We start from the raw sequence: 27,586 nt of genomic DNA, 5'->3' as shown, positions 1-27,586 counted from the left end.
GCAAAACAGTCAGGTTAATTAATCATTTTCATATGAATATGAACTGCCATCTGCCTCATCATTCACTGCCTTGTGAGAGTCTGAATGATTGAGAGGTAAACGAGTCACTGACAGCCGAGCACTCAGTTAGTAGCTCAGTCAGCACGTTTATTCTTCCGTGATGGTACCCAATCCTTGTTTTGAATGACTGAGCGCTAGGCGAGTAAGATAGGTGACACAGTCGGAAGAAGTGATAGTTTGTTTACTAAAATGAACCATGCCCATTTTGTTATGGCAAGTTTGCTATAAGAAATGCTCCTCGTGTTTATTAGCGAAATTCACATCAAAGATTGATTAATTGCGTAGGAAATCAGTTTGGCACGGCATTTGTGACCAGCATACACCTTCCAGTCGTATGAAATAGGTCAAAAACTGTCCAAATCCGCAGATAAAATTTTTTGTTTTGAATTTATGTATGGCAAAATAGTGAACTTTTCGTGAACATTAACGGCAAAGAACTCACCAACACTGGGAGACCGTGAGTTCCTGCCCACCTGTCATTTCCCATCTCGGACTGAGCGTACATTTTCTAGGGAAAAATGCCTCAATTACATGCTGTGTGAGCGAAGGCAAGCAGTGTGAGTCACCTGTGCGTGAGTGACTGAATGTTTTTGTTGGCTCTTTCATTGCCTCGTCCTTTACCGTTTGGTACAAACGGTCTCGACAGAGTAATGGATTGAATAGTGCAGCATAGAGGTAACTCTACGACCAGAACGTCCCGAAGAAACGTGCTCAACTTTTTGGCTCAGCTCTGGTACTATCTTCGGTCCCAAGCTAATCGATTCACCACTCGAAACCTAGGAAAATCCACTAACCCCTCATTTTATCTGCCCAAATTTCATAGCGAATCAAAACAAACATAGTGTAGTACTGGAATTTATACTAGAATGGGGTACGTTAGTCGATTTGCTTGGGTCCAATAGGCTAGTCAAGTAGTGAGCCAATTTAAAATCGTTAGTTTCGTATTGATTGTTGATTGCAGTGCTTTCACACTCAGCCTAAGCAGTCAATATTTTTACGCTCTGGTAAGCAGCAATAAGCGCAAGTCATTGACAGCTCATCATCATTTGTTTGTAATCAAAGGTGCAACCGATAACTACACACTGAATTTTTCGGTGTTTGACGGTGTAGCACCGGTGTAGCTACACCACAAAAACGAAAACGACATAACCTAATCATTTTCCAGGATGCTTTCTCGTACTGGCTGCGTTTGTATTAGAATAGATTAGATTAGATTAGATTAGATTAGGATTGCACCGTCATCATCACTGTCATAGTTCTTCCACTCTCCACGGTTAACTTGTGGTCAAACTTTTATACGTTTTCTTTGTACAATTTTTAGTGAAATTTTGCACAGAAAATTATATTTTAGACATTCAAAATCCTTTTTGAGTGCAAAATTTCACAAAAAATAAATTAATACCCCAAAAGTTCAAAAAATTTACCAAAAGTTCTTGTTCTATGATCTATAAAAATAAATGAAATGTCCAATTTGAAGATTTCACAGAAGTTAGCAATTTTTTATAAGCTTATCAATAAAAAAATACTTTTGCGTTGTTTAATTTTTAATCACTGTCATGGATGTTTTACCTTGCATTTTATTGCCATGTATATTTTTTGCTATGATGGAATTATTCTTTCCTACAACTTTCTCTCAGATGTCATTCCGATTGGAAGTGATGTTTTCAACTTATGATTTGTTAAAAATATCGAATAAATAATTTTGATTTTTTTTATTGATATGGCCAAAATTCAGCTCAAATGTGCAATCATACAAATCGGCGAAGGTCGAGTCTGAAATTATTTTTTGTTTTGCTATTCGACCTGGAAATGCTCTGCTGCACTCGGTGCGTTTCGTTGCACGTCGCTTTCCTTCCCGAAGCAGCGATGGGATATGCAAATCTCGTCCCTATATGGGGGCGCGAATCATGCAGTGTTGGTATGATTTTCAACCATTGCAGCTGCGAGTATAGCTACGAGTAGCTGGCAACACTGACAGAAATTAGATCGCCAGTTGTGATCGAAACGGTATAAGGATGGGAGGGAGCACCGAAAGCCACCGGTGGTAGCCACCACTTGTTCACATCCTTGGCGATAGGTGATGGTGATGGTAGGTATAGGAGGTGGGTAATATGTGACTTTTTTGCAATTTCCTCCCACCGCGCGAATCACAGCCAACCACGCACCCACCCACATCGTCGTCGGAAGTTATCCACAAGATTCACGCGGTTCGCACCCCCAACGAGCGAACGGGTAGTGCGTACATTACGCGTTCCGAGCATCAGCTGAAGGAGGCAAGCGACACCGAGGAGAGTGAGAGCAGTCCTTGCGCCGCGCTTATCGTCCTTGTTTTTGTTGGTGCGGTGTTACCGTTTGCGGTTCGTTTGTACCTACACGGCAAAGACCCGGGAATCGCGCGCGCTGCCTCCGTTCAGCTGAGTTGTAGTTTTTAAAAGCGGAGGTTGTTTAACGCAACAAATTAAAAATTCTTCGACTATCTCGCTGTCGTCGCTGTCGGTTCGGGTGGACTTGACAGTTTTGGAAAATATACCGGGATGGTATCTATCAATTTGATAGATGTTACAGGCAGTAAATTTTAGTGATAAGGGTTAGACAATTAACAGTACTCACCGATACAGAACTCCACATGATGCAACGGAAGCTCCTTATACTGGTTCCGAATGAAGAAGATGTTTTCCAGGATGTACGACAACCGCAGCAAGAACACACTATCCACATCCATCAGGTTGTGATTGTCGTACGAGATGAACAATTCCCGGACGTTGTCCACGATCTCGCGAATCCGGTGCACATTCTGAACGCGATCCTTACGCTGCTTCCCGTTGCTGCTGCTGCTATTGATCAGCCAGTAATCGTGATTGATCAGTATTTCGTTCAGATACGCTTCCATGTGCTCCTTCAAGGGGACATTCTTCAGCTTCAGCTCGGCGTACGCCTTGGCAATGATCAAAATCTCATCCTCGTACTTGAGCCGCTTGATCGAGATCAGGAATTCGAACAGCTGCAGGTTACCACGCCGGATCAGCAGATAATAGGCCAGATGGTCGTCGATGTGTTCGGTTTCTCGCAGGACCATGTGCTTCGCCAGATCATCGAGCTTCTTCCCCAGGGCCAACTCCGAAGCCGTGAGGTACTTCTTGTTGAGTGCATTGCAGTCGGCTCCTCGCGAAATCAGCAAATCAATCAGCTCGTAGCGGTTTTCTTTGGCAAAGATTGACCGGTGCAGGGCGGTGTTGAAGAACTTATCGTCCCGCTCGTTGACATCGGCGCCGTTGCCCAGCAGGGTGGCTACCTTCTCTAGGTCACCATTTTGAACGGCTTCGAATAGCATGCTGTTCGGATGCTTAGGATGGCAAACGGAAGCGTATCATTTGCAACATTTTATGATCTCCGTGGGCGGGGTTAGTTGAGATTTGCCTCTGAGGAGTCACATCTACGCTCCTTTGTAGATTCATTTTTTTTTTAATAATAGTTCATTAGTATTTTACAAGGTTACTTGTACGATATTCATCTTCCAATTTATTTCGTTTTTGTTTTAATATTTTTAAACGAGCGTCTTTTTTTTTTTCAATTTTCAAAGAATTTCCTATTCTCGGCTTCGGTTTGCTTGGTTCTAGATATTAAAAACAGGAATTCAAAATAGGTCAGTTTTACATCGTTAACGACAAGTGCAGGTTTGATTTTTTAATGTTGTTCATTTGTCAAGGTTCAATTGCGTTAGCTTCCCGGAGCCATAATTCCAATGTATGGTGAAGAAATGCCATTGGCATTCAGAATGGAATCTCACATACATCAGGTGAGTCTAAGGACCGTGAGCACAAACATTTGTTTGGCATTTGGTGGCGATCGAACATGGTACTGTAGTGTTGGCCTAACAGTCCCAAGTAAGCATCAACTTAACCCCATAGTACTACCATAGAGGTAACTCTAAGACCAGAAGGTCCCGAAGATACGTGCTCAACTTTTTGGCTCAGCTCTGGTACTCTCTTCGGTCCCAACCCAAGCAGCACACTTCGATCGAAATAAGCTGCTACAACTTTATTGTGACTTTAATAAGTGGCACACAAGTAACCACAATTGTTCAGTGACATGTGTGCTGCTAGGGAAGCAAATGGATGCACCCCTTGAAACATAGGAAAATCCACGAACCTCTCATTTTATCTGTAAAACTTTCATAGCGAATCAAAACAAACATAGTGCAGTAGTAGAATTTTGACTAGAATGGAGTACGTTAACCGAGCTTGGGACCAATAGGCTAGTCAAGTAGTGAGCCAATTTTAAATCGCTTGTTTCCAACCGGTGGTACTACGTTCAGACTATAGCTTATTTTACGTTATATCCCGAGCAGGAACGTATATCTCGATACCTAAAATTGGTATGAATGAGCATTACATAAGAGGTAAAATACCAAAAAAAAAAAAATTCCCACAATACCATTCCAATATCAAATTATGCAATTGCAATACCAAAACAATACCCCGCAGGTATTCTTTTGGTATCCAAATAACGATTTTTGTTATTTACAAAGTATTTTGCATGCAATTTTTTGGAATTATTCTTTGGTATTTTACCTCTTATGTCATGCTGATCAATACCAAATTTTGACATTAGATCAAAATTAGGTATTCATTAGTTATTTTCTCCACGGGATAAGCTGACTTTATGGGGCCTCAGACAGCCTGGCCAGTAAAGGCGAGGTATTGTCAAGCTGGAGGCGGCGGGTTTGGTTTTCGGTCCGGTTCAAGGGATTTTTCGGGTTGGAAATTTTCTTCACTTCCCTGAACATAGAGTATCATCACAGACGAACAGACATAACACATTGAATATTTTTCACTGTAAAACATCGTTGCTATAACACTACCGCCATATATTGAGTACACTGTGATGGGTTGTACGCTCAATAGATAGCGGTGATTTGTGAACATCAAACGCAAGGGTATTAACTATGCGCGCCATTTAAATGAGTGATCGATGGATAACATGCGAGAGTTCTGTCTGTTTGTCTGTGATATCATTGTACTTGCCACACAACCCATCAAACAATTTTCGCTTATTAATGGCTGAATAAGCCATTTTTTAGCTGAAAAATCTTATTTTTGCCTGAATATGCTGTTTCAAATATTTGCAGGGAATACAATTCATGCTTTGGTTGGCATTAATAACTGTGGAAGTGCTTCAAGAACACTAACTTGAGAGCAGGTGAAAGCTACATTAAGAGTCCAGGTAGAAGCGGAATGTTTTCTTGCAATGGGCGCTCATACGTTAAACTTTCACTATGTATGATTTTTGATATTAAGATATCCTATAGCGGGTGTCCACTAAAAAATGATAACGATTCCAATACTTCTCTAACAGAACAAAAATGTTCGCAGAGAAATGTTACCATAGGTGAATGAATCCTTACATCTTCCAAAAAATTGTCATACACTTTATTTCACTCGAACATGTTCAATCGTGTTCAGCATGCCGTCGAAATATGAAGAACTGCGCGCGCGCATTGTACACTTCTATCTAGCGAACGAAGATCATGGAAAAAAGTACACGATGGACCATTTTAAGAGGGAAAATGTTCCGGTATCCACCGTATACCGCATCATGGAATCCGGTAGTAACCCGGAATAGAGATAGCGGCCGTCCAACGAAGATAATGAATAAGAAGACGCTCCGCTCGCTGCACCACATGTTCAACAACAAGGATTCGGTATTTCAACGGGAAGCGACCACAGAAAGTTCCGTTGTTCGAAGTCGCACATCTGCAAGACTCTAAGGAAGGAGTAAATAGTGCGTAGAAATTCAAACAGATCCCCTGAGTATACTGACCAGCAAATCCAAACCGTGATATCCCAATGCCGACGGTTGACCCGGAAGAAAGTCGAAATATACCATATGTGCCAAAAGACTCCATGGTATACAAGGATAATTGGAAGGCTGAGGACACCCAGTAGCTTGCCAATATGATCAAAAGCTGCATCCGGAAAATCGATGTGGCAGCCGTCCAATGGTCATGTTCCAATATCATGACTAAGCTGCGCCGCACGGTGGACCACGAACCGTATGCCAATATTCACTCTGAGCTTAGCTTTGAAGACTTAACCCAAGCAACCAACAAGCCCGCTAATTCGCCTTTTTGCAATGTAAGGTTGATACATGGCTCTCATAGGGCATGCTAAGCTTTATATTAGCCGCATATTAACCTTATATTGCAAAAAGGCAAATAAGCGGGCTTGTTGGTTACTTGGGAAGTTAAACCTTTGAATGCAATAAATCAGTTTGAACTGAACTTCACTGGTGTTTTTTCCCAACCGATTCTTTCCTTTCTCATTGTTTATTGGACACCCGTTATTAGGGTTCCAATGAAAATTTGTTTGAAACCAACCATGCACAAAATATTTTTTTCCTCGAAAAAAGACCCTATGCTTAATGCTTTGAGGTGGCACAAATTTGTCAAAGTTTGATTTATTTTTCGTCTAAAAAATCTCCCAAGGTATACGTGAAATTTTGGAAATCCCTTTTGTTGTTGTTTTGTTTTGTTTTGCCAAAAATCGACTATCTGAAACTTCAGTATTCGAACTTTTTTTCAAGCCAAATGGCTTAGCAATACGTGAAACGTCGAGATCTACACTGGAAAAAGTTTTCACTTATTTTCTATTAGGAACGCACATAGTATTTTTCCAAAAACAAAAACAATGATTTTTACCTGAATATCACATAGCATTTTAAATTCTATATGAGAAATCATATAGATTTCATTGGACACATAACGTTCATGTGATTTAGTGGTGCAATTTCCAATTATGGGATCACATGAAAGTTGAGTGAAATTCACATGGATATTTTCCACTGGTTATGTGATTTATTTTATGAGTGTAGTGTTACCTCGATTTTTTTTTCAAAAATAGGCTTTGAGGGTCTTTTGGAATTCTATTTTTTTTTCTTTGATGCCAAATGACTTTTAAATGCATGAAACGTCTAGATCTAACAGATCTCACGTAACATTTCAAAAGGGTCTATCCTCGTTGATCGATTTTCTTCACGTTATTCGCGAAAGAGGAAATCGATGAAGAGAATCGATCAACAATAATAGGCCCTTTTCTCGTGTTGCGCGAGAGATCGGTAGAAAAAAAACTCTGGTCAAAAATTTACTTTCTAGGGCTTACATTTTTTCGTAAAATTCCATCCAAATTTATGACAAAAAAATCTAGTTAACACTAGATCTTGATATTTTATGCATTTTTAAGTCATTTGGCATACATTTTTTTTTTTTTCAATTTACGAAATTTCATCAAGTTCAATTTATGAAAAAAAGGATTTGAGTTAATACTAAATCACGATGATTCATGCATTTTTAAGTCATTTAAATCAGGAGACTTTTCAGATAAAAAAAATTAAACTTTTACGATTTTGCGCCACTCCAAATCATGTCCGAATCAAAATTTTGCGTAGGGTCTATTTTCGAGGCAATGAACTTTTTTTTTATGTTTGAAAAAGTCGATAACCACTTTTTCCGATACGTTTCATTGGCACCCTAGTCTGAACATATTATAAGTGAACGTGGGTAGAGTATGTACGAAATCGATTAATATCTTGATCTCGTTCACAAGTTAAGTGTATCTGCTTCATGAACAGGATGAAATCTGCTGGATGTGGATCTGGTTCATGAGTCGGTGATAAGTGCCTTTCTTGTAGGGTAAGAGTACCAGTTTTTGTCGTTAGTGGTCCTCTAATTGGTCCTATCTAGATTTCATTGTTTTTAATTATTTATCAAATTTATTTCGATACAAGGTTAGAAAAAATATTTTACCATACATTTACGCAACTAAAACCATAAAAATTAATTTCAAATTTGAGTTAACTGGATCATAACTGGATCACTATTGCATGAAGTTGAACCATGAGAGGTTGAATTTCGTGTCAATTACTTTGACAACAATTCTTATGGATCGTAACCCAATTGCTGCCTGAATTAGGTTTGTAGTCCTTCTGATATTCTTGCATATTTCCTTTTTTTTCCTCTGTTCGGGACCTAACACTACTGCGACCAGTAAATTGATCTATTGTAGTATATCCCGTGTTCTTAGTTCAGTGCATGTCGTATTACTCCATCACTATTGAGAAATGATGAAGTATTCGATTTTTTTTCTAGTTGCCACTCTTGCATTTATCGCAAGGATCCGACTCTAATTGAAAGGTCCCGTTATTCATACCCTTCGGAGTGTTGAAACACCCTCCAAAGGCGCGCCCCTTTGTCAATCAAAATTGGATTCCTTAGCAACAAAATTAATGTATGACACCGATAATGAACATGCATCAGAACCCTAGTCTTATTTCTTATTTCCTTTAGGAAGACACTTATAAAATTATAAAAAAAGAACATTTGAAAGTTCCAGCACAGAGTCTCTAATAAACTTTAATTCAATGCTGCTAGTGAAGCCTTTAACCAGCACTGTTAATAAACCTTTAATCAGCATTATTCAGTACTTACAAACCCTGGAAACAATGAAGCATTGTAAGGGCTTCTAGCGTAATGAAAATGAAAAAAATGCACATTGGGCCAGCTATGCAATGTAGCTTCTTGGGATGACATTGTAGCTATTTGTTCTGTTGCTCAGATGCCTTCTACATTACTTTGTAAACGAAAAAAAAAAAATAGTTCAATGGATTTATGTTTAAGCAGTTATGTTTTGTATATATTGAACGAAGCATTATGCAGACTTGGTTCTTTCAACAAAGTTGCATAAACCCACTGATAACGTCGAAACCATCAGAGAAATTTTGAGTTTTAGTTACTTTAGTAAACCTACTGCTGCAAACCAGCTAGTTAAAACCGTATTTTAAATTTTCTTCTCCACAAAATATGTTTTGTCCTGAAATCATATTTCCAAAGTGAACATTTAGTATGAAAAGCTTTGAGTGGGTTGGTTTATTTCGTTTAAATTCCGTTATAATTGAGTTCCGTTAATTCCGTTAAGAGGTTCGACAAATTTAAAGGATTTAACATTTAGTAGAACATTGTTAATATTTTTAGCAACATTTTTGTCTACTTCTACTTTTTAACTTTGTTAAAGTGATTTTCAGCCGTAAACAAAAAATGGTCAAAACTTGAAGATTATCAAATTTCAATACCTCACAAGTTTGCGCTGAATGAAATGATTGCTGTCAAAGGCAACTAATTTGTTTTAAATCTTGTAAAAATTGGACAAATGGTAGCTATTGGAACTTTTTTTTTCTGTGGCTGTTTATATTAATGTACAACATTTTTCCTCAAACTGGGGGGTCAAAACCAGATTTATATAGGGTAGATGTACCAGTTATGGCTAAATTTTACTAATATGGTGTGTTCCAGTTATTGCATATGGGAATCTCATAGGCCATCATTGGAACACACAATAATAGGAACTTAGAGCCATAACTGGTACACCAACCCTATGTTATTTACATAAAGGGTGTCCACAGTTAAATTGCATCACTTTAAAAAAACTGTAACTTATTGCCGTTTGGATTAATTTTAATGAAATTTTGAGTGAGATGACCTCAGCGTGTATTGTTGTTGCGTGAGTTATGTCGTTTTCGTTTTTGCTACACTCAAAAATACTACTAAACGAAGGTAGATTAGAATTTAATCATTTTATGATTAAGTAATGTTTATACATTGATCCGATTAAAATTTTCTTTAAAATTATACTAAGTCCGAATATTGGGCTAGGATTCGTTCAGTGTATACCGTTAATTTATAATTTAGAAGTTTATTTGTTGCAAAACATCATAACCCCTCGGTCACCCGCAGTTAATTCCTTCAACTAAAGTATTCCTTTTAATTTGTGTTTATTGTTTGCGTTTTGATTCGGCTTCCATCGTTAATACACCAGCATCCAACGGTTGGATAGTAAGCAAAAGAAAAATCACTTCTGAGTTGAACACCAGCGTTGTATTGCCCATATGCTGCGCAACCCGAGTGGTAAACTGGAAACAGTCAAATACGAATCGGCCCCAAGGGCAAGGTGGATCAATTGCTGGAGGATTGGCCAATGCCGAAGCGTTTAGGATCGGAATCTTAGTGCACTACGCTAGTGTCATCAAGAAGCAACTATTTTCCACAGATTGCTTCGTAGTCTATCAAGGTCACCACGGTGATGTTGAACTGCAACTGGCCCACACCATCCTGCCGGAAGATATCTATACCGAAAGTCAATGCACCTACGTCAACACGGAAGGCTACACTAAGAAAACACTTTTTACAGTGACTTTCCCAAGTCTGGCCCGCGAAGAGTGGAAGACAGTGCGTACCATGTCGGATGTTGCCAGAGCTTCTATGCCTTACGACACCTTTGATGAACTGCGCTCCCGATTGGAGAACATCGATTTTCAATGAGGTACATTGATCGATTTCACCTGATACGCAATGGCCAAACAGAAGAAAGACGTGATACAACAACTTCCTTCTACAGAACATCGATTGAAACTCGCTACGCTGTAACCAATTAATCTATTGTAATTTTCTCTAGAAATGAAAATAATTAGTTGCTTTGCAATCTTTTGTTTAATTAACCGTGAAAGAAAACAAACAATTATTATCACCCTTCAGATATATCCAGAACAAGCAACTCAAGGATAAAGTCAAACTATACAAAGTGGACATAACATGGATTTATACTTGCGTCCGTATAAACAACTTTTATACTAAGTATGTATTTTCTCCCTTTATACCGAGCTATGCGTCGGTCGGGAGAGTTGCGATTTAGCGTAGCTTTTACTATTTAAATTTGAATATTTTCTGAGTGTACACTACACCGGTGTACACGCTATTTTGAGGCTACTCAGTGACTGGGTAGATCGCACTCATATTTGAATGCTGTATGGAGTTGTCAAAAAATGAGTAAACTGGTTTTGCTCCGATGAGTGGTATCTACCCAGATTCTGAGTGAATGGTTCTGATATCAATTTTTCCTATGTTCAAAATGGCGCACATTTTGAACAGGCGATTTTTGTGCAGTGTGGTTTTTAGAAGTGAAGCAGTGAAAATGAAGCAGCTACGTAATAGCGAAGACAACAAATCAAGAAGACTGGCAACTCTTCCATTTTCTCATACGAACGCTATGATACAGGTACATTCGCGTCATCTGCCGCTCAAAGGTAAATGCTTCGAATGAATTTGATAGCAAAGGTTCCATCCTCAGAAGAAAGGTTCGTGTATTTGCTCATTAGATGGCGAAAGCTCAGCTAGTTGGTGAGGCATGCAACTCAAATATAAATAATTAGTTGGTATCAATAAATACAGAATTATAATTTTCGTGATGTGTTTCTAATATTCTTCCTAGACGAAATAATTTATATATAAAGCATCCATGGGGCATTCATTCGTTTCTATCGAAATGGGTAAGGTTTACTCAGTTGACAAATGTCATCATCTGAGTAACCGTTACCCAGTTTCCGCCATAGGAACGTTTACTCAAATTTGAGTAAAAGTATGTTCACCCATTTTTGGGTAACTTCCCTTTTGGCTGAACTGAGTGATTTTCGACTCAGCAGCAATAAGCGCGAGTCATTGACAGTTTATCATCATTTGTTTGTAAAGAAAGGTGCAACCGATTGCTACACCTTGATTTTGTTCGGTGTTCGTCGGAGTTGCACCGGTGTAGCTACACCGCAAAAACGAAAACAACATTACATTGTGATATTTCTAGTAGTTTTGAAAATGCAATCGAAGGAACAGTGAGTGCACGAGAAAATGTTGCACACTCGCCGCAACAACCCACATCTTTCGTACGGAGCCATGGGAAAGATGTTGGGAATCAAACGATCTACTGTTTCTCGAGTCATAAAACGTTTCGGAGAACGTTTAACTGTCGATCGGAAGCAAGTGAGTACAAGAAAAAGTGTTCCGTACTGCGATGAAGATCCCAAGTAGCCGGCGCCGGTGGTGTAGTGGTAAGCTTGACTGCTTTCTAACACCCCAATGGGTCTGGGTTCAATCCCAGCCGAGGTCGGTGGGATTTTTCTGAGGCATAAAAATCTCTGGTCACGTCTTCCTTCGGAAGGGAAGTAAAGCCGTTGGTCCCGGCCCATGTGTGTTGTGAATGGGTGCGATATCCTACGCAGGTGTGGAAGCTGCCTTCCTGCACATTCTGTTGCCGTCAATGGATGGCAATCGATGTCCGTCGGTGATTGGCACTAGATTGCGGAACAGAGACCGACGTTAAATAAAGGAAAAGAAGAAGAAGAAGAAGAAAGATCACAAGCGAGTGGTTGCTGCCTTCAAACGCAAACCCAACTGCACTTGACAAAAAGTTACATGCAGAAAGCCAAGAAACGAACAGGACTACCAGCAGAAAGCACCAATCCGCAATTAACAACAGAATAGGGCAGCTAGAACGCGAAACACTGTACACACAAATGTTGATAAAACCACAGTGCTGTATCATGGTAGATGAAACATACGTAAAAGCGGACTTCAAACAAATTCCGGGAAACCAGTATGTGACTGCGAAAGACAAGTTTGGTGTTTCAGAGTCGCTCAGGAAACAGCAAGTGTCGAAGTTCCCCAAGAAATTAATGATTTGGCAGGCGATTTGTTCGTGCGGAAACGTAACAAGCCTTTTGTAACAACTGCAACCGTAAAAGGCCAAATCTACATGAACGAGTGCCTGAAGAAACGACTGCTTTCGTTTCTCAAATCACACAACGTTCCTACAATTTTTTGACCGGATGTAGCCTCTTGTCTTGTCCCGGATGTAGCCAAACCTTACTCCCCCAAAACACCGGTGGTGCGGCCGATCGAAAGATACTGGGCTATAATGAAGCAATAACTCCGTAAGTATCCTAAATTTGTCATTACAGAGCAGGAAATGTTGAAATCGTGGTTGAAAGCAGAAAAAATGTCGTTATACGTTATGGCTGAAATTAAAAAAAAAAGATCGAGCATTTTGATTTGGTGAAAAAATAGAGTGAAATAAAGATACGTTAACCAAGCTTAAATATTGCATTACATTCCCTGAAAATTTCATGACAATCGGTTTAGAGACTTATTTTTAGCAAGTACTTCTAAGTGATGCAATTTAACTGTGGACACCCTTTACTTGCCGAAGTTCTTTGAATATTTCTGATGCTCTCCGATCCTCTCCAAAGTCAGACCCTTACTTAAGCATTTTTATGATCTTCGAAATTATCGGGTCCTCTCAGCAGTTCAGAGAACTTCGGAGAAGTTTAGTGTTCTCCAGAGAAATCAAGAATTTCAAAGAAGATCAGTGACCACACAAGGAACATTATTGTAATCAAAGCTCAAGAAACCTCAAAAAAGGTTTGAAAACATGAAAGTTGTTCAGGGAACCTCATACAAAATTAAGGAGTCTCAAGAATGTATATTGCCTTCAAGGATGTTCAGGAAGTACTGGAGAAGTTTAAGAAAAGCTTATCTTATCAATTTATTGTGTAGATTAGACATCTTTTTTTTCATGAAAATTGGTCCGAATGTGGGATTTGCTACTGAAAGCTAAAAACCAGGTTAATTGCATTTGGCTTATTTTTATTTTCTCACGGACTCGACATAGACTGTGTCCCAATTGCCGGGTTAAATTTAACTCGTAGTTAAAACTGACAAATGAAAAGTTATCGATTAACCCTGGTATCCGAGTGTGGTTATTTCTGACAGAGAAAAAGTTAGATTTTGACAACCGCGGCTGAGTTCTGCTTGAAAACTAGTCGATCGGTTACACAGGGATTTTAAAACATAGACTTGAAGTTCGTCAATAAATGGCGGAGCTATGATTTTTGAAACATTGCAAGTTTTCCGTTACACCGGAGGCATCGTGTTCGGAGTATTAAAATGCAGTTTCTACGATATCAATGGAAAAAAATCGAACCTTCTTGCGGTTTTTATTTGAGGTTCGCGTCAGTGCTGCGATTTGTCATTTTCATTGAGAAAACTTCAGTGGATATAGACAAAATTCATTTCAGCAGCAACACTGATAGAACTGAAAATCAAAATTTCCTTTGTCAAAATCTCACTCTTTTCTTTGTCAGTGACAAAGATTCCCTTGGTGAAAAAACTGTGAATTTGCGCATTCTGTGTCACATTATTGTTCTCCAGGCTGATAATGATGATGATTCGTATTCACTTTGATGGTTCTATGTAACTGTTTTGCTAAATTAATTTGATTTCGATAGTAATTCAGCAAATGAAAAAACTGCACATCGTCGTCAATGATAGTAATATCACTGACAATTGATATTGATTGCTACTGATGGTGACTCTCTGCTGAAATGAGTGACCAGGGTTGTCTTGTTATTATCAGTTTTTAGTGTCGAAATTTTGCAGCACTGGTTCGCGTGAATTTGGCGCGAATATTATTTCAAATTTCTCGTATCAACCCTACAGGTTGTCTTCGACTTTATCAAAGAAGCGGGGATAGGTAGTGATTAAGTTGAACGTGGATAGACATCCCGAAAATGTGCTACAATTTTCTGTCAAATCTACAAGCAAGCAGCTTAAACGCAATTAACCTACTTCTGCGTAGAGCCAGTAAAGCTTGATAGGTAACAATTGTATGCCTATGATAACATGTATTTTAATGATAAAATTGCATAATCAACACTTTAGCATCATAAATTCTTTGTGTAGCTCTGACTTCATATAATTACTCCATATAATTCATGATTTCAAAAAATCTTAAAAATTGTACTGTCCCCAACTTTCAACTGAATGTTAATTTTCAATTATCCTTTCAATCTAGTTTTTTTTTAATGAATGCTTTTACAAACAGCTAGTCAGTAAAGGCACGGTATTACCAAGCCGGAGGCGGCGGGTTCGATTCCCGGTCCGGTCGAGGAAATCTTTCGGGTTGGAAATTTTCTCGACTTCCTTGGGCATATAGAGTATCATTGTGCTTGCCACACAATATACAAATTCATGCATTGGTGTTGGCATCGAAAGCTCTCAATTAATAACTGTGGAAGTGCATTTAGAACACTAAGTTGAGAGCACGCAATAAGCTAATATGCGGCTATAAGCAATAAGCTTGAAATGCGAACAAGAAGAAGAAGTTTTACAAACAGCTGAGCCTTAATAAATGAACGCAACTCTTAGTAATTGATCAAGAATCAACTGCATTTTATTGAAAATTAAATTGATAATCGGTTTAAAATTTGAAGTAGTTGTTTTTAAAGATCACGTGAGAGTTATTTTTTTCTAAGAAACTGTAATGTTACACAGAAATATTTCTGCAACGACTAACTCACTCTTCTTGACTCAATATTTGTTTTAGGAAAATCTTCACAGAAATGTTTTACATGCCACCCTGATCGGTGTTTAAATTGGATCAGCACAAGCCGAGAATAGGAACGTCTTCAATCAAATTCACTTCACTGCCATTACCAGTTGATTCACGGCCCGAACAGTTTGATTTCAAAAACGCAACTTAACACATTATCGTCAATTTTTGTTTTGTTCTTCAATGTTTCCAACTCTAACAAAAATGCACTCTTTCCAAAAACTTTCAAAACAAAAAATGGTTCCAACTTTTCTTCAATCACTATCAATTTGTCCGGTACTTTGTATCCACTCAAGTGATTGTTTTTTTTTATTACTTGATTGGTTTAGTTTTTATTTTAGCCGACACCGAGAGGAAACAAAACGAAAAGTACCATTCGCGTTCGAAATCACGGGACTGAATGAATGGACACGACCAACCAACCGCCGTTGCCAGCGACGATGAAGGTTGATGCGTTGCGGTCCATCCGTCCATATAATTTCTCTCTCCCGCTCACCAGCAACACTAAGTGGGAGAGAATTAGATGTCCCCATGCCTCCCGCAAGTTTTGCAAATTTTCACCAACACTGACGACGTGAATCTCCTATGGTAGGGGCAACACAACGATGAAAAAGCACGTGCACTTTCGGTTAGTTTCGTGCGAGAGATCGGGAGAATAGAGCGTCAAAGAATGTCCATGTAGAACTAGTGGGTTTGTAAATGTAGGAACAATAATAATTTTCCCGAGAAGGAAAGGAAAACAAACAGAACACGGTGTGACAGTGGGTGGAGTTGAGGGGTGGTAGAAGCTCGAATCGAGTAAAGCACACGAAGAATAAACACTACCACTACAGCGGTGCACGTGGTTTCCCGGTATTTGATTGTGTTTGTTTTCCTCTGGGTACTAACACCGAAATCAAAGAAAGCTGGTTGAGTTTGCTACTGTTTTTTCTTCGCGCGCGCGATATTTATTATTATTTGCCAATCGTCATGGCTCCACGCTGCTGGAGAAATCCACCAACCTCGCATCCAACGGTCTTACGATAAGCTTATTTATAAAAGAAACCAAGAGAACGAAACTTCGATTCTGATCTAATGTAGTATATATTTTGAACGGATTTTTTTTTAAAACAAAAGTCACAATTTTTATGGTTTCGATGAGAATTTTCCCGCTTGATAAGGCGCAAATATGGAACTGGTAATTGAAACCTTTTATGCCCTCCTAGCTCCCTATTAGACCTGGTACTTAGAGGTACCGTCGTTTGTGGATGGAGGTATTTATTTTTCCCAATTCTTAGCTATCTGATCTATGGTAGAAACAATATTAGGGGTATGTATTCACAAAGCGCATCGTAAACGTATACACCCTCGTAAATGCGTAAACTTCCATTACACTCCAATGAACCCTGGTATTTTTACGAGTGCATATTGAATATCCCTATTGACTACAAATGGTATCTTTATTGCTAAAAAAAATCAAGAAAAAATCTTGACAGTATTTCATCAAAGGACTGATTGATGAGTTTTTCTCAAAAAGCAGTATATGTTACTGCATAAATTTAAATTTTATGTTACTGGCGTTACAATATCGTTGAATGAATTAGCTTGCTAGTGGATTTTTGAATAAACTTAGTGTCACTGAAGTCGAAGTATCAAATATTTCATGAAATATGTAGCTATTTATGCAACAAGTTGCAAAAAGAAGGCACTGGTTGCTGAAATGTAGTACTTTTTGACACTGTTATTTTATGTCGTTTTCGTTTTTGCTACACTACACCGGGTGTACACGACGTTAGGCATACGGTCGTTAGGCATAATGGACGTTGGGCATAAAGGACGTTAGGCATAATCTACCCGATGATTTCCAGAAGGAAGATAATGGAGACCGTCTATTGATTGCTGACTTCGGTGACAATAATGAAAGAGCCTTAATTTTTGGAACTCATGAAAACTTGTGATGTCTTGGACAGGCAAAGTATTGGGTTACAGATGGTACGTTTGCCACACTCCCTTGTTTGTTTCGGCAACTCGTCATTGTTCATGGAAGTATCAACAATCAATACGAAACTAACGATTTTAAATTGGCTCACTACTTGACTAGCCTATTAGCAACAATCAATACGAAACTAACGATTTTAAATTGGCTCACCACTTTAGTAGCCTATTGGTCCCAAGCAAACGATTAACGTACCCTATTCTAGTTGAAATTCTATTACTACACTATGTTTGTTTTGATTCGCTATGAAAGTTTGACAGATAACATCAGGGGTGTGTGGATTCATGCAGAACATGCAGGGGTGAGTGAAATAGCTTGGGACTGCTTGGGACCGTTGTTCTGGTACTGAGTGAGCCAAAAATAATAATGATTTTCTTCGGGACCCAGTGGTCTTAGAGCTACCTCTATGCTATTAGTCCCAAGCAAACGATAAACGTTAGTCGAAACTCTACTACTACACAATGTTTGTTTTGATTCGCTATGAAAGTTTGACAGATAAAATGAGGGGTTATTGGTTTTTTCCCATGTTTCGAGGGGTGAATCGCTTAGCTTGGGACCGAAGAGCGTACCAGAGCTGAGCCAAAAAGTTGAGCACGTTATTTCGGGACCTACTTGTCTTAGAGTTACCTCTATGGAAGTATCGATCCCTCACATCAGCAGACGGTTCCGTTAGTTTTTATTTTGATGACAACAAAAACAGAATCGTTGTATCGAAAAGTATGGCAGGAAATCCTGGAAGCAAAATATATGTTTTTTTGTTATTGAATGAAAAACCACAGAATTCACCATTCTTCATTTCATGAGCTGTTCTTTGGCATCATATTTTATTCAATCTTAGCTGTTTTTTTTGTTATTGAATGAAAAATCACAGAATTCACCATTCTTTATTTCATGAGCTGTTCTTTGAGGAAAACCTTTTCTTCTTTGACAATTGCAATATGTGTGTTAGAATATATTACAACAAATGTGTGATTTTTTTTTATTTCAAGATATAGTTCAAAACTATGCTGAGTTTTCATTGCCAGATTACTTAGCCGCTATCGCTACTAATCTTGGATCTAAGTAAATATGTAGCTACGTCACTTATAATATGATAAATAATGGATTCCAAATTGTGCTTATTAAATAAACTATGATTGTTTAACTTGTATCATATTTTATTCAACGCTTAGCCTAATTTAAGCATTGTTTACCATGCTCGAAACAGGTTTCTAGAGTTGCACAGTAGCAAGGTATTTTATGCTTAACGTCCATTATGCCTAACGTATATTATGCCTAACGTCCATTATGCCTAACGTCCATTATGCCTAACGTCCATTATGCCTAACGTCCGTATGCCTAACGTCCGTATGCCTAACGTCCGTATGCCTAACGTCCGTATGCCTAACGTATTTATACCTAATGGGGTACACTCCTACACCGCGCACCGGTGTAGTGACAGCTCATCATCATTTGTTTGTTAACAAAGGTGCAACCGATAGTTACACCCTGTATTTTTCGGTGTTCGGCGGTGCTACACCGCAAAAACGAAAACGACATTAGTTATAGTAGGCCATTATGTTTTTCAAAACAGTGTCGAAAAGTGACATTTTTCAATACCAACAAATTGCAGAATTATCGTAAAATTTATTAAGATTTTTATTGAAATTACCTACATTTCGGCAAAAGGTATTTAAAGAAATCGCTTTCGGCATTTTTGCTTGAAATACACTTCGCACAAGGAATCGAACATCTGATTCGGATTCAGGGAACCCAAGTTTTTTTGCCTTTTGATTTATTTGATAAGGCGCAATCGAATTAACATTAAAAAAAAAACATCGTAAAACTATTGTCAAAATGTACATCATAATAAACACTTTATCTTCCGCTATCCAATAAGCCTTCTCCATCAGGTCTGGATCCCTTTCCAGTGGTTTCATTGTATGGCAGTATCGCCAACGGGGGACAGAGCAATGAGGTACAGAGAGAGGTGAAGCAGATCGTGAAATATTGTTGTATTAGTAAACCAAAAAATCAAAATAAACGCATGTAGTGACGTCACTAATTGCTTGTATTTTACAGGGGTTTTACTCACACAACTTAACCGATTGCTTCACCTCGGTTATCCATCTCATTGGGGACAGAGCACTTCCATTGCAGCAATGGATGCAAAACGTGGTCATCACTCACACACTCACCACGAAACGGTTGCTTTCCAAAGTCGACGACGCATCGACCGAAAGAACTGTTGATGAAGAACTATGATGATGAAGAACGATCGCGTGACACACATCGAGAGTGGCCTGCTTCTGTCGACAGCCGAGTGAACACTGGGGAACCCAAGTTTATAAAGCACATTTGCTATAAATGCACTGGGAAGCTATGGTTGTTCAATTTTACCCCAGATCGACATTTCCAAATTTGAGATTTCAAAAATTTCCTAACGATAAGCAAAACTTCCAATATGACAAGTTATCATGTGGAACGATAGAGATAGTTGGTCACTAACCATTTGGGTAGAAATTTATTTTGATACGTTCAACCACAGAGAATAGACGTCCAACTTTGGTCAGAAACTTGTGCAAAGATAAGTGGGAACATCGCCGTTACGTGGCGTTAGCATCTCCTGATATCCTCTATAAATTTTCCAGTATCGACCAATTTGGCGCTAGTATCGATACATTTTCTGTTGAAAATTGCCACTTGGCACTGCGAGCACTTAGTGTCTAGTGGTTTTTTAAGTGGAGAAGTCGCCGTTAGTGGCGCTTAAGTCAAATAGAAATCTTTACACTAGTTTTTAAAGAATTTTTTTTCGAGCCTCAACGTCTGTTCTCTGTGGTTCAACAGTGATCAATTTGGCCCCGGCTGTAGATTCAAAGAGGCACTCAAATAATTGATTTTTACAACAAATGTTTTGTAAAGATACACTTTTCATCTACCACGGGTCTATGCCAAATGCTCCGGTCCGTATTTCCATCGTTAGACGTACTGTTGTTATTTTACGGCTGGCTTGCAGGGCATAAATCAACCTCCTGTCTCGCCGAATGACCATCGTTTACAGCACTGTTTATGTCCGGTTTAAACTTGTGCTGATTCAATAATGGTTATCAACATGATGTAAACAGTTATTCGCAGCTGATTAATATTGGCACATCAATTTATGGCAAAAACATGGCCTATTTACACAAAATATGGTTAATCAGCATTATGAACCAGCACTAATGTAATCCGGGCATTAGATACCTAAGCTGGGCTGACAAAAGTACGATGATCGGCCGCCCTTAACATTGAGCACAGCTACGCCTTCCAAAGAGTGGAGCCCTCCTTCCCTGTCAGCATACGACCAAGGTCCCATCGGGTTTGATTACCCGATATTTCCTACGGTTACTCGTAGCCTACTGTGTTACCTGACTTAAAACGAATATACGTTGCATGTATTCGAGTACCCCGAATACAAGGCATGACTCGTCTAATTTTCTATAACTTTTGCTATGTAAAATTAGACGAACTATACGTAGTACTCGGGATACTCGTATACAACGTTATAACGTTGTAACGTTATTCGTCATAAGTCAGGTAACACAGTAGCCAGCACCGCAGGGAGGTATGTTTGGGAGTTAATAGATACAAGCCTTATACCCCGTACAGACTATGGCCTATATGCAGGTATCCCATTCAACAAGTGGTGACAAGCTCATACGAAGGATTCGTGATCGCCAAAATCAATGGGATCTACGTATATAGTTGCTACGCACCCCCGAGATGGACAATTGAGCAGTTCCACCAGATGCTAGATGGGCTCACCGGAGAGCTCATTGGACGGAGACCAGTCGTCATCGCAGGAGATTTCAATGCTTGGGCAGTGGATTGGGGGAGCAGATGTACCAACGCAAGAGGGTGTAGCCTGCTGGAAGCTCTGGCAAAGTTGAACGTCAGTCTGGCCAACTTAGGAACCATCAGCACCTTCCAATCCATTATCGACGTCACTTTCTGCAGTACGTCGCTAATGGCAAATATGAACTGGAGAGTGTGCGAAGAGTACACCCATAGTGACCATCAGGCTATCCGGTACAGTATCGGTGAACGGACACCGGTGGAAATGCGAAGGACGAAAGTAAGCGAGCGGAAGTGGAAGACGAAGGCATTCAATAAGGATCTCTTCATCGAAGCTCTAAGGGTATAGATAGCAGCGTGCCGGGCCTAAGCGCGAACGAGTTGACCGAATCATTAGCAAGGGCATGTGACACAACTATGCCGAGAAAACTGGAGCCAACGAACAGGCGGCGTCCAGCTTACTTGTGGAACGAGGAAATTAGCGCCCTCCGTGCTACTTGTCTTCTAGCCAGAAGGCGTGCTCAGAGAGCAAGAATAGAAGCAGACAGAGAGGAGCGCAGGGTGGTGTTCCGAGAGGCCAGGGCTGCACTGAAACGAAAGATACATCTGAGCAAGTCAAACAATTTCAAGGAGCTGTGCCGCGACGCCGATGCCAACCCCTGGGGCAACGCATACCGAGTCGCGATGGCGAAGATCAGAGGTCCATCGATGCCGGTTGAAATGTGTCCCAACAAGCTGAAAGTCATCGTGGAGGGACTTTTCCCACAGCATGACCCAACGAACTGGCCACCTACACCATATGGCGAGGTAGATGAAGACAACGTTGAACAAGTCTCCAACGAGGAACTCATAGCAGCAGCGAAAGGGTTGAAAGCGAATAAAGCTCCCGGCCCGGATGGAATTCCCAACGTGGCGTTGAAGGCGGCGATCCAGACGTTCCCGGACATGTTCAGGATGGTGCTGCAGAAATGCACGGAGAGTGAACACGGATTGTCGGAGAGGCAGTTTGGATTCCGGAAAGTGGATGCAATTCGGACAGTGATTGACAGAGCCGAGAAAGCTTCCAAACAGAAACGGAGAGGAAATCGATACTGCGCCGTGATTACGATTGTTGTGAAGAATGCATTCAATAGCACCAGCTGGGAGGCCATCGCCAAGGCGTTCCATAGAATGAGGGTTCCAGACTACCTCTGCAGGATTCTAAGTAGTTACTTCCAGAACCGGGTCCTGGTCTACGTGACAGACGCGGGGCAGAAATCGCTTAGAATCACGGTGGGAGTTCGACAAGGCTCCATTCTAGGTCCCACGCTGTGGAACGGAATGTACAATGGCGTGCTGACGCTCAAGCTGCCCAAAGGAGTTGAGATCGTTGGCTTTGCGGACGATGTCGTCTTGACGGTAACCGGTGAGACGCTGGAAGAAGTGGAAATGCTGGCAGCCGAGGCGATAGATACGATTGATAACTGGATGCAAGGAGCGAAGCTGCAGATAGCCCACCACAAAACAGAAGTGATGTTGGTCAGTAACTGCAAAGCAGTGCAACGGGCAGAAATCACCGTTGGAGAGCACACCATTGTTTCGAAGCGCGTGCTAAAGTATCTGGGAGTGATGATCGACGAGCGGCTAAACTTTAGCCACATCGAATATGCTTGCGAGAAGGCGGCGAAGGTCATTAACGCAATAGCCAGAATCATGCCGAACAATTCTGGTCCAAGCAGCAGCAAGAGGCGTCTTCTGGCAAGTGGGTCCTCATCGATACTAAGGTACGGAGGTCCAGCCTGGGTTGAAGCGCTGAAAACGAAGCACAACCAAAGGAAATTGAGCAGTACGTTCCGGCTCATGGCCATGCGAGTCGTGAGTGTGTACAGAACCATTTCGATGCGTTATCGCCGGTATGATCCCAATCGGCATCACCTTGGCGGAGGACTACGAGTGCTATATGACGAAAGAAACCAGAGGAGTACGAAAAATGGTGAGAACGGAGTCGATGGCTAAGTGGCAGCAGGAGTGGGATGCAGCAGAGAATGGTAGATGGACACACAGGCTAATACCAACTCTTTCGACCTGGGTGAACAGGAAGCATGGAGAAGTCAACTTCCACTTGACGCAGTTCCTGTCTGGTCATGGCTGCTTCAGGAAGTACCTGCATCGGTTCGGACACACAACGTCACCCTTCTGTCCGGAATGTGGGAATGTGGAAGAATCACCAGAGCACGTGGTCTTCGAATGTCCTAGATTTGATGATGTGCGAGAGGATATGCTCACCCTTAGCACGGAGAATGTCGTCGAAGAAATGTGTCGAGAGGAGGGCACCTTTAACGCCGTCAGTAGAGCAGTAACGCAGATCATGTCAGCGCTGCAGCGAAAATGGCGAGAAGACCAACTAGAAAGTAGTAATGTGCTCACACAAGTGCGAACTGAAAGCCGAAGCCGGGAGAACTCTCTTTTAGAGTAGGCTGAACCGACCAGCGGGGATAACCGAGTAGAACGTGACGCTGGGAGCTAAATGACTCACAAATTGGAGAGACGATTAGCGAACTGGAAGCGCCAATTAGCTGAGGTAAAGTGAGGTGCGTAATGGGTTCCGGGGGAAAAGGGCAAGGCGTCCAAGGAGGTTTTAGTGTGGTAAGAATCCCACACACCGTGTCACCGTGACTGTGCGCCCAGTCGTTAAGCGGTGGCACGATGGTCTTTTTGAAGGTTTCCTCCTTGCAAAAAAAAAGCTCCGAAAGGAGTATTGTTCTGGATGATGAAAAAAGTGTTTAATTATTTTCACGAAATATTTTATATCTGTTATTTATTTATTTATTGTTGATTCAATTAAATACAACATTTATTAGTGATAAAAAAATTTCGAATCGAAATATTTCATTTAGTTTTATCAAATATTATAAATTAACAATATGGTTCACTCTTCTATTATCCCCAAGACACGATTTTTCCCGACACTAGCGGCTCTAGTGACGCGAAAGGTGACTAGTACACTGTAAATTGAGCGTAACAAGGCTTTCAAAAACAGCTCACTGTTGAGTAAAATTTAACCACACGGTAAGAAAAAATAGTCAAAATTAAGTTTATATCTCAAGCGCCGCCGGGATTTTCTAAGATACAAATCTCTTATTGATGAATCTACGCAAAACTGCACCAGTGCATGTGACACCTAGGTTTGAAATCCAAAACCACAAAAGTGATGATGTACTAAAAAATATTCCATACGATTTGACAGCTAGCAAAACGTCATTATCATTTTCACATCATTTCCATCTACTGGCCGACCGTAACGTAGATTCATCAATCACGAAGGGTGGTTGTGGAAGCTGCTTCTCGGGCGTTGGTAGCATTGGTATTCAGTACGGAAAACAAATCAAGGAAAAAAAGTTTATTTCACCCAACTAGTAAGTAAAGTCCCATGTACTCAATTAATCATGTTTTGTTGTTTTTGAAATCATCTACATCCAGAGGGCCAGTCACTTTCGAATATATGGGAATGGTAGGAAACCATTTGGAAATGCATGAACATTTTCAGTTTTTATTCATTGTCACAAATGACATCAAGATGCCTCGCAAGATGCCTAGCCGAAGTCAATTTTGTTCTGAATAGTTTTCAATCCGACAAGTAGGCTTACTCAGATTGGGCTTTTCCGCTTTTCGCGCTGCCGTTCCGCTTCCGCTGTAATTGCGTAATAAATAATGAAGCGGAATGAAACGATGCAAAACGGAAAGCAGAATCAAAACAAAACCGCAAATAAGACTACCAGAAACTCAAATTTCTAATGGTAATAGGGTTACAAGAAGTTCAAAATGAAAATAAACCCCGTTAATATGCACGAAGTGTCATTCAGATTAGCGGGGGTCCACAGTATTGTAGGATATTTGGAAACCGCAAAAATCTCCCTTTTATATCTGTACCATTCTAAACATGCGATTATAACCATTTCCCCAGAATTTGGGTACATTTTACTCATAATAGTTACCTCTATGGTAAAACCATAGAGGTAACTATAAGACTAGAAGGTCCCGAAGAAATGTGCTCAACTTTTTGGCTCAGCTCTGGTACTATCTTCGGTCCCAAGCTAATCGATGCACCCCTCGAAACATGGGAAAATCCACGAACCCCTCATTTTATCTGTCAAACTTTCATAGAGAATCAAAACAAACATAGTGTAGTACTAGAATTCCGACTAGAATGGGGTACGTTAATCGTTTGCTTGGGACCAATAGGCTAGTCAAGTAGTGAGAAAATTTCAAATCGATGGTTTCGTATTGATTGTTGGTAAAACTGGTTTACTCAGATTCTGCCAACTCCTTACTGCACATAAGAATGGGTACCGTCTACCCAGTCTCAGGGTACACAGAAAATGAAACTTACCCAAAGCTTGAGTTTAAACAACTAAAATTTAAGTAAAACCGCAGTAAACTCAGCACGGAAAATACGATCGACGGAAAACAAATCAAGAAAAAAAAAATCTCTATTCAATATCTATAGTATTTAGTACTTACGACCACTATAAATTTCCAACGATTGCACATAAACACTATCCATAGTCCAATCCACAACACTCAACTTTATCGTTTTTGTTTTGAGCTATGATGGTTTTGATGTATGATAGAGAAAGCTAGTAAGTAGAGAAACAAGTAAAGAAGGCCTATTTACCAAATGTAAACAATGACTTTGAACGATTTCTCGTGAGTATTGACTCAATCTGGCAAACTGACACCAACATCTGAGAGATAATTTGCTCTATCAGATGATATAGTTAGTTCGAGTGGGCATGTTGCAATTCGGGAACAACCGACGTTTAAATGCATTGCATACATTTGGCTTGTATGCCTATGCACATGTTGCTGCATAGACGAGTGCATGGATGGATTTGAGTTCACTCACTCGATAAAAAGTGACACAACAGCGGGGCCCTGTTTACTAAAAATGAACACATATGTGTTCATTTTTAGTAAACAGGGCCCCGCTGTTGTGTCACTTTTTGTCGAGTGAGTGAACTCAAATCCATCCGTGCACTCGTCTATGGAGATCGAGGTATCCAACACGCCAACTTGAAAGTACTCATTTATAAGTAAAAAAAAGGTTCATTTTGAAGAAAAGTGACTAAACTTGTATTAGTAGTTTTTACCCATTAATGAGTAACTGTTATCCATTAATGGGTTACAGATACTCATTAATGGGTAAAAATAGCTAATGTAATGGTAAGTCACTTATCTTTAAAATTTGTATGTTTTTTCCCAATAATGGGTATTTTAAAGTTAGTTAAAAATTGAGTTCACTTTCACTCATCATGTGGCTTCCATGAGGCTAGGTAAAATTAAGTAAATTATGAAAACTAAATTTTGAGAAATCCTCATGAATAATCCATTGAGTGAAAATTACCTAACCATCAATTGAATATAATTGGCGTTGACAGCGACTCTGTAGCTCTTTACTCCTACGTTTAAATCCATAAGTAAACTTCAGACTATGCGTGAAACATGGCGGACTTCGTACTATCAACCGGTGGAAACTAACGATGTTAAATTGATTCACTACTTAAATAGCCTATTGGTCCCAAGCAAATCGATTAACGTACCCCATTCTAGTCGAAATTCTTGTACTACACTATGTTTGTTTTGATTCTGTATGGAAGTTTGACAGATAAAATGAGGGGTTCGTGGACTTTCCTATGTTTCGAGGGGTGCATCGATTAGCTTGGGACCGAAGATAGTACCAGAACTGAGCCAAAAAGTTGAGCACATTTTTTCGGGACCTTCTGGTCTTAGAGTTACCTCTATGGTACTATCCTTTCACTTCACCGTAAAATCCCATAAGAAACTGTCAATTATTTCTAGAAGAGACCATTTTTCGACGGTGCCGTCAACGCCAATAATAGAGCACGAACGAAGGCGATGAAGCACACAAAAATGACAGTATCAAAGGCAGCGCAGGTTGCTATGATTTTCATCCAAAAATAAGTTAAAATTTCTCAATGGTGAAAACATGAAGGTTGAGTACTTTTTACTGAAAATCAAATTAATTCTTATTTTTTTGTTTTCGAGCTTTTTTTAAACTCAAGTGTTTTTGAGTGTTTTTTTCTTACCGTGTCTGTTAATCTATTACCCAAAATTGGGTTAACGATTATTAGCGTGTTGAAAGTTTTCCTCCTGTCAGTTGCCAATGTGGCATGTAAAGAGGGATGGCAGATATAATCTGCGTTTTCTTCCATTTGTTTGGATTACCTCTAAGCTTATTGTACATTCAAACTATAGCAGATATCAGGTTATTTAGGCACTTTTGATATCATAGGGTAAATGTTGGCTTCGGCACCCATTGACTGTTTTCGGCAACCAAAATTTAAACGTTAATTTCACTATGTTTTCCCATCAACGCACTTCCCTGAATGTGTCCAAACGATTGTTTAGCCTTTCAGCTTCAATCTGATTATATTTGAACGATCGAGCAATCCAGTAATGCTACATTTTTCTTCAA

The 27,586-nt window shown here is 39.9% G+C and overlaps 2 protein-coding genes and 1 pseudogene across 2 annotated transcripts in view; 2 read left to right on the top strand and 1 right to left on the bottom strand.

The window, feature by feature from the left end:
* LOC135705681 (uncharacterized) overlaps positions 1–3,580 on the bottom strand; it is a 107,553-nt gene extending 103,973 nt beyond the window's left edge. The window contains exon 1 of the mRNA XM_065227462.1: positions 2,671–3,580. Within this exon, the coding sequence (XP_065083534.1) occupies positions 2,671–3,391 (721 nt within the window). The 5' untranslated portion in view covers positions 3,392–3,580. The remainder of the gene's footprint in view (positions 1–2,670) is intronic.
* The window catches only part of LOC135705755 (large ribosomal subunit protein eL20-like), a 227,496-nt pseudogene extending 223,022 nt beyond the window's left edge, over positions 1–4,474 (top strand).
* LOC135705684 (uncharacterized) overlaps positions 1–27,586 on the top strand; it is a 256,038-nt gene that overhangs the window by 211,715 nt on the left and 16,737 nt on the right. The gene's annotated exons all lie outside the window — the stretch shown is intronic.

This window comes from Ochlerotatus camptorhynchus, unplaced genomic scaffold (assembly GCF_037179485.1).
Source record: "Ochlerotatus camptorhynchus isolate MF236.1 unplaced genomic scaffold, CSIRO-AGI_Acam_v1.1 ptg000274l, whole genome shotgun sequence".
Lineage (NCBI taxonomy): Eukaryota > Metazoa > Arthropoda > Insecta > Diptera > Culicidae > Ochlerotatus > Ochlerotatus camptorhynchus.
The sequence above is the reverse complement of the archived record's forward strand: the minus strand, read 5'-3'. Positions and strand labels throughout refer to the sequence as shown.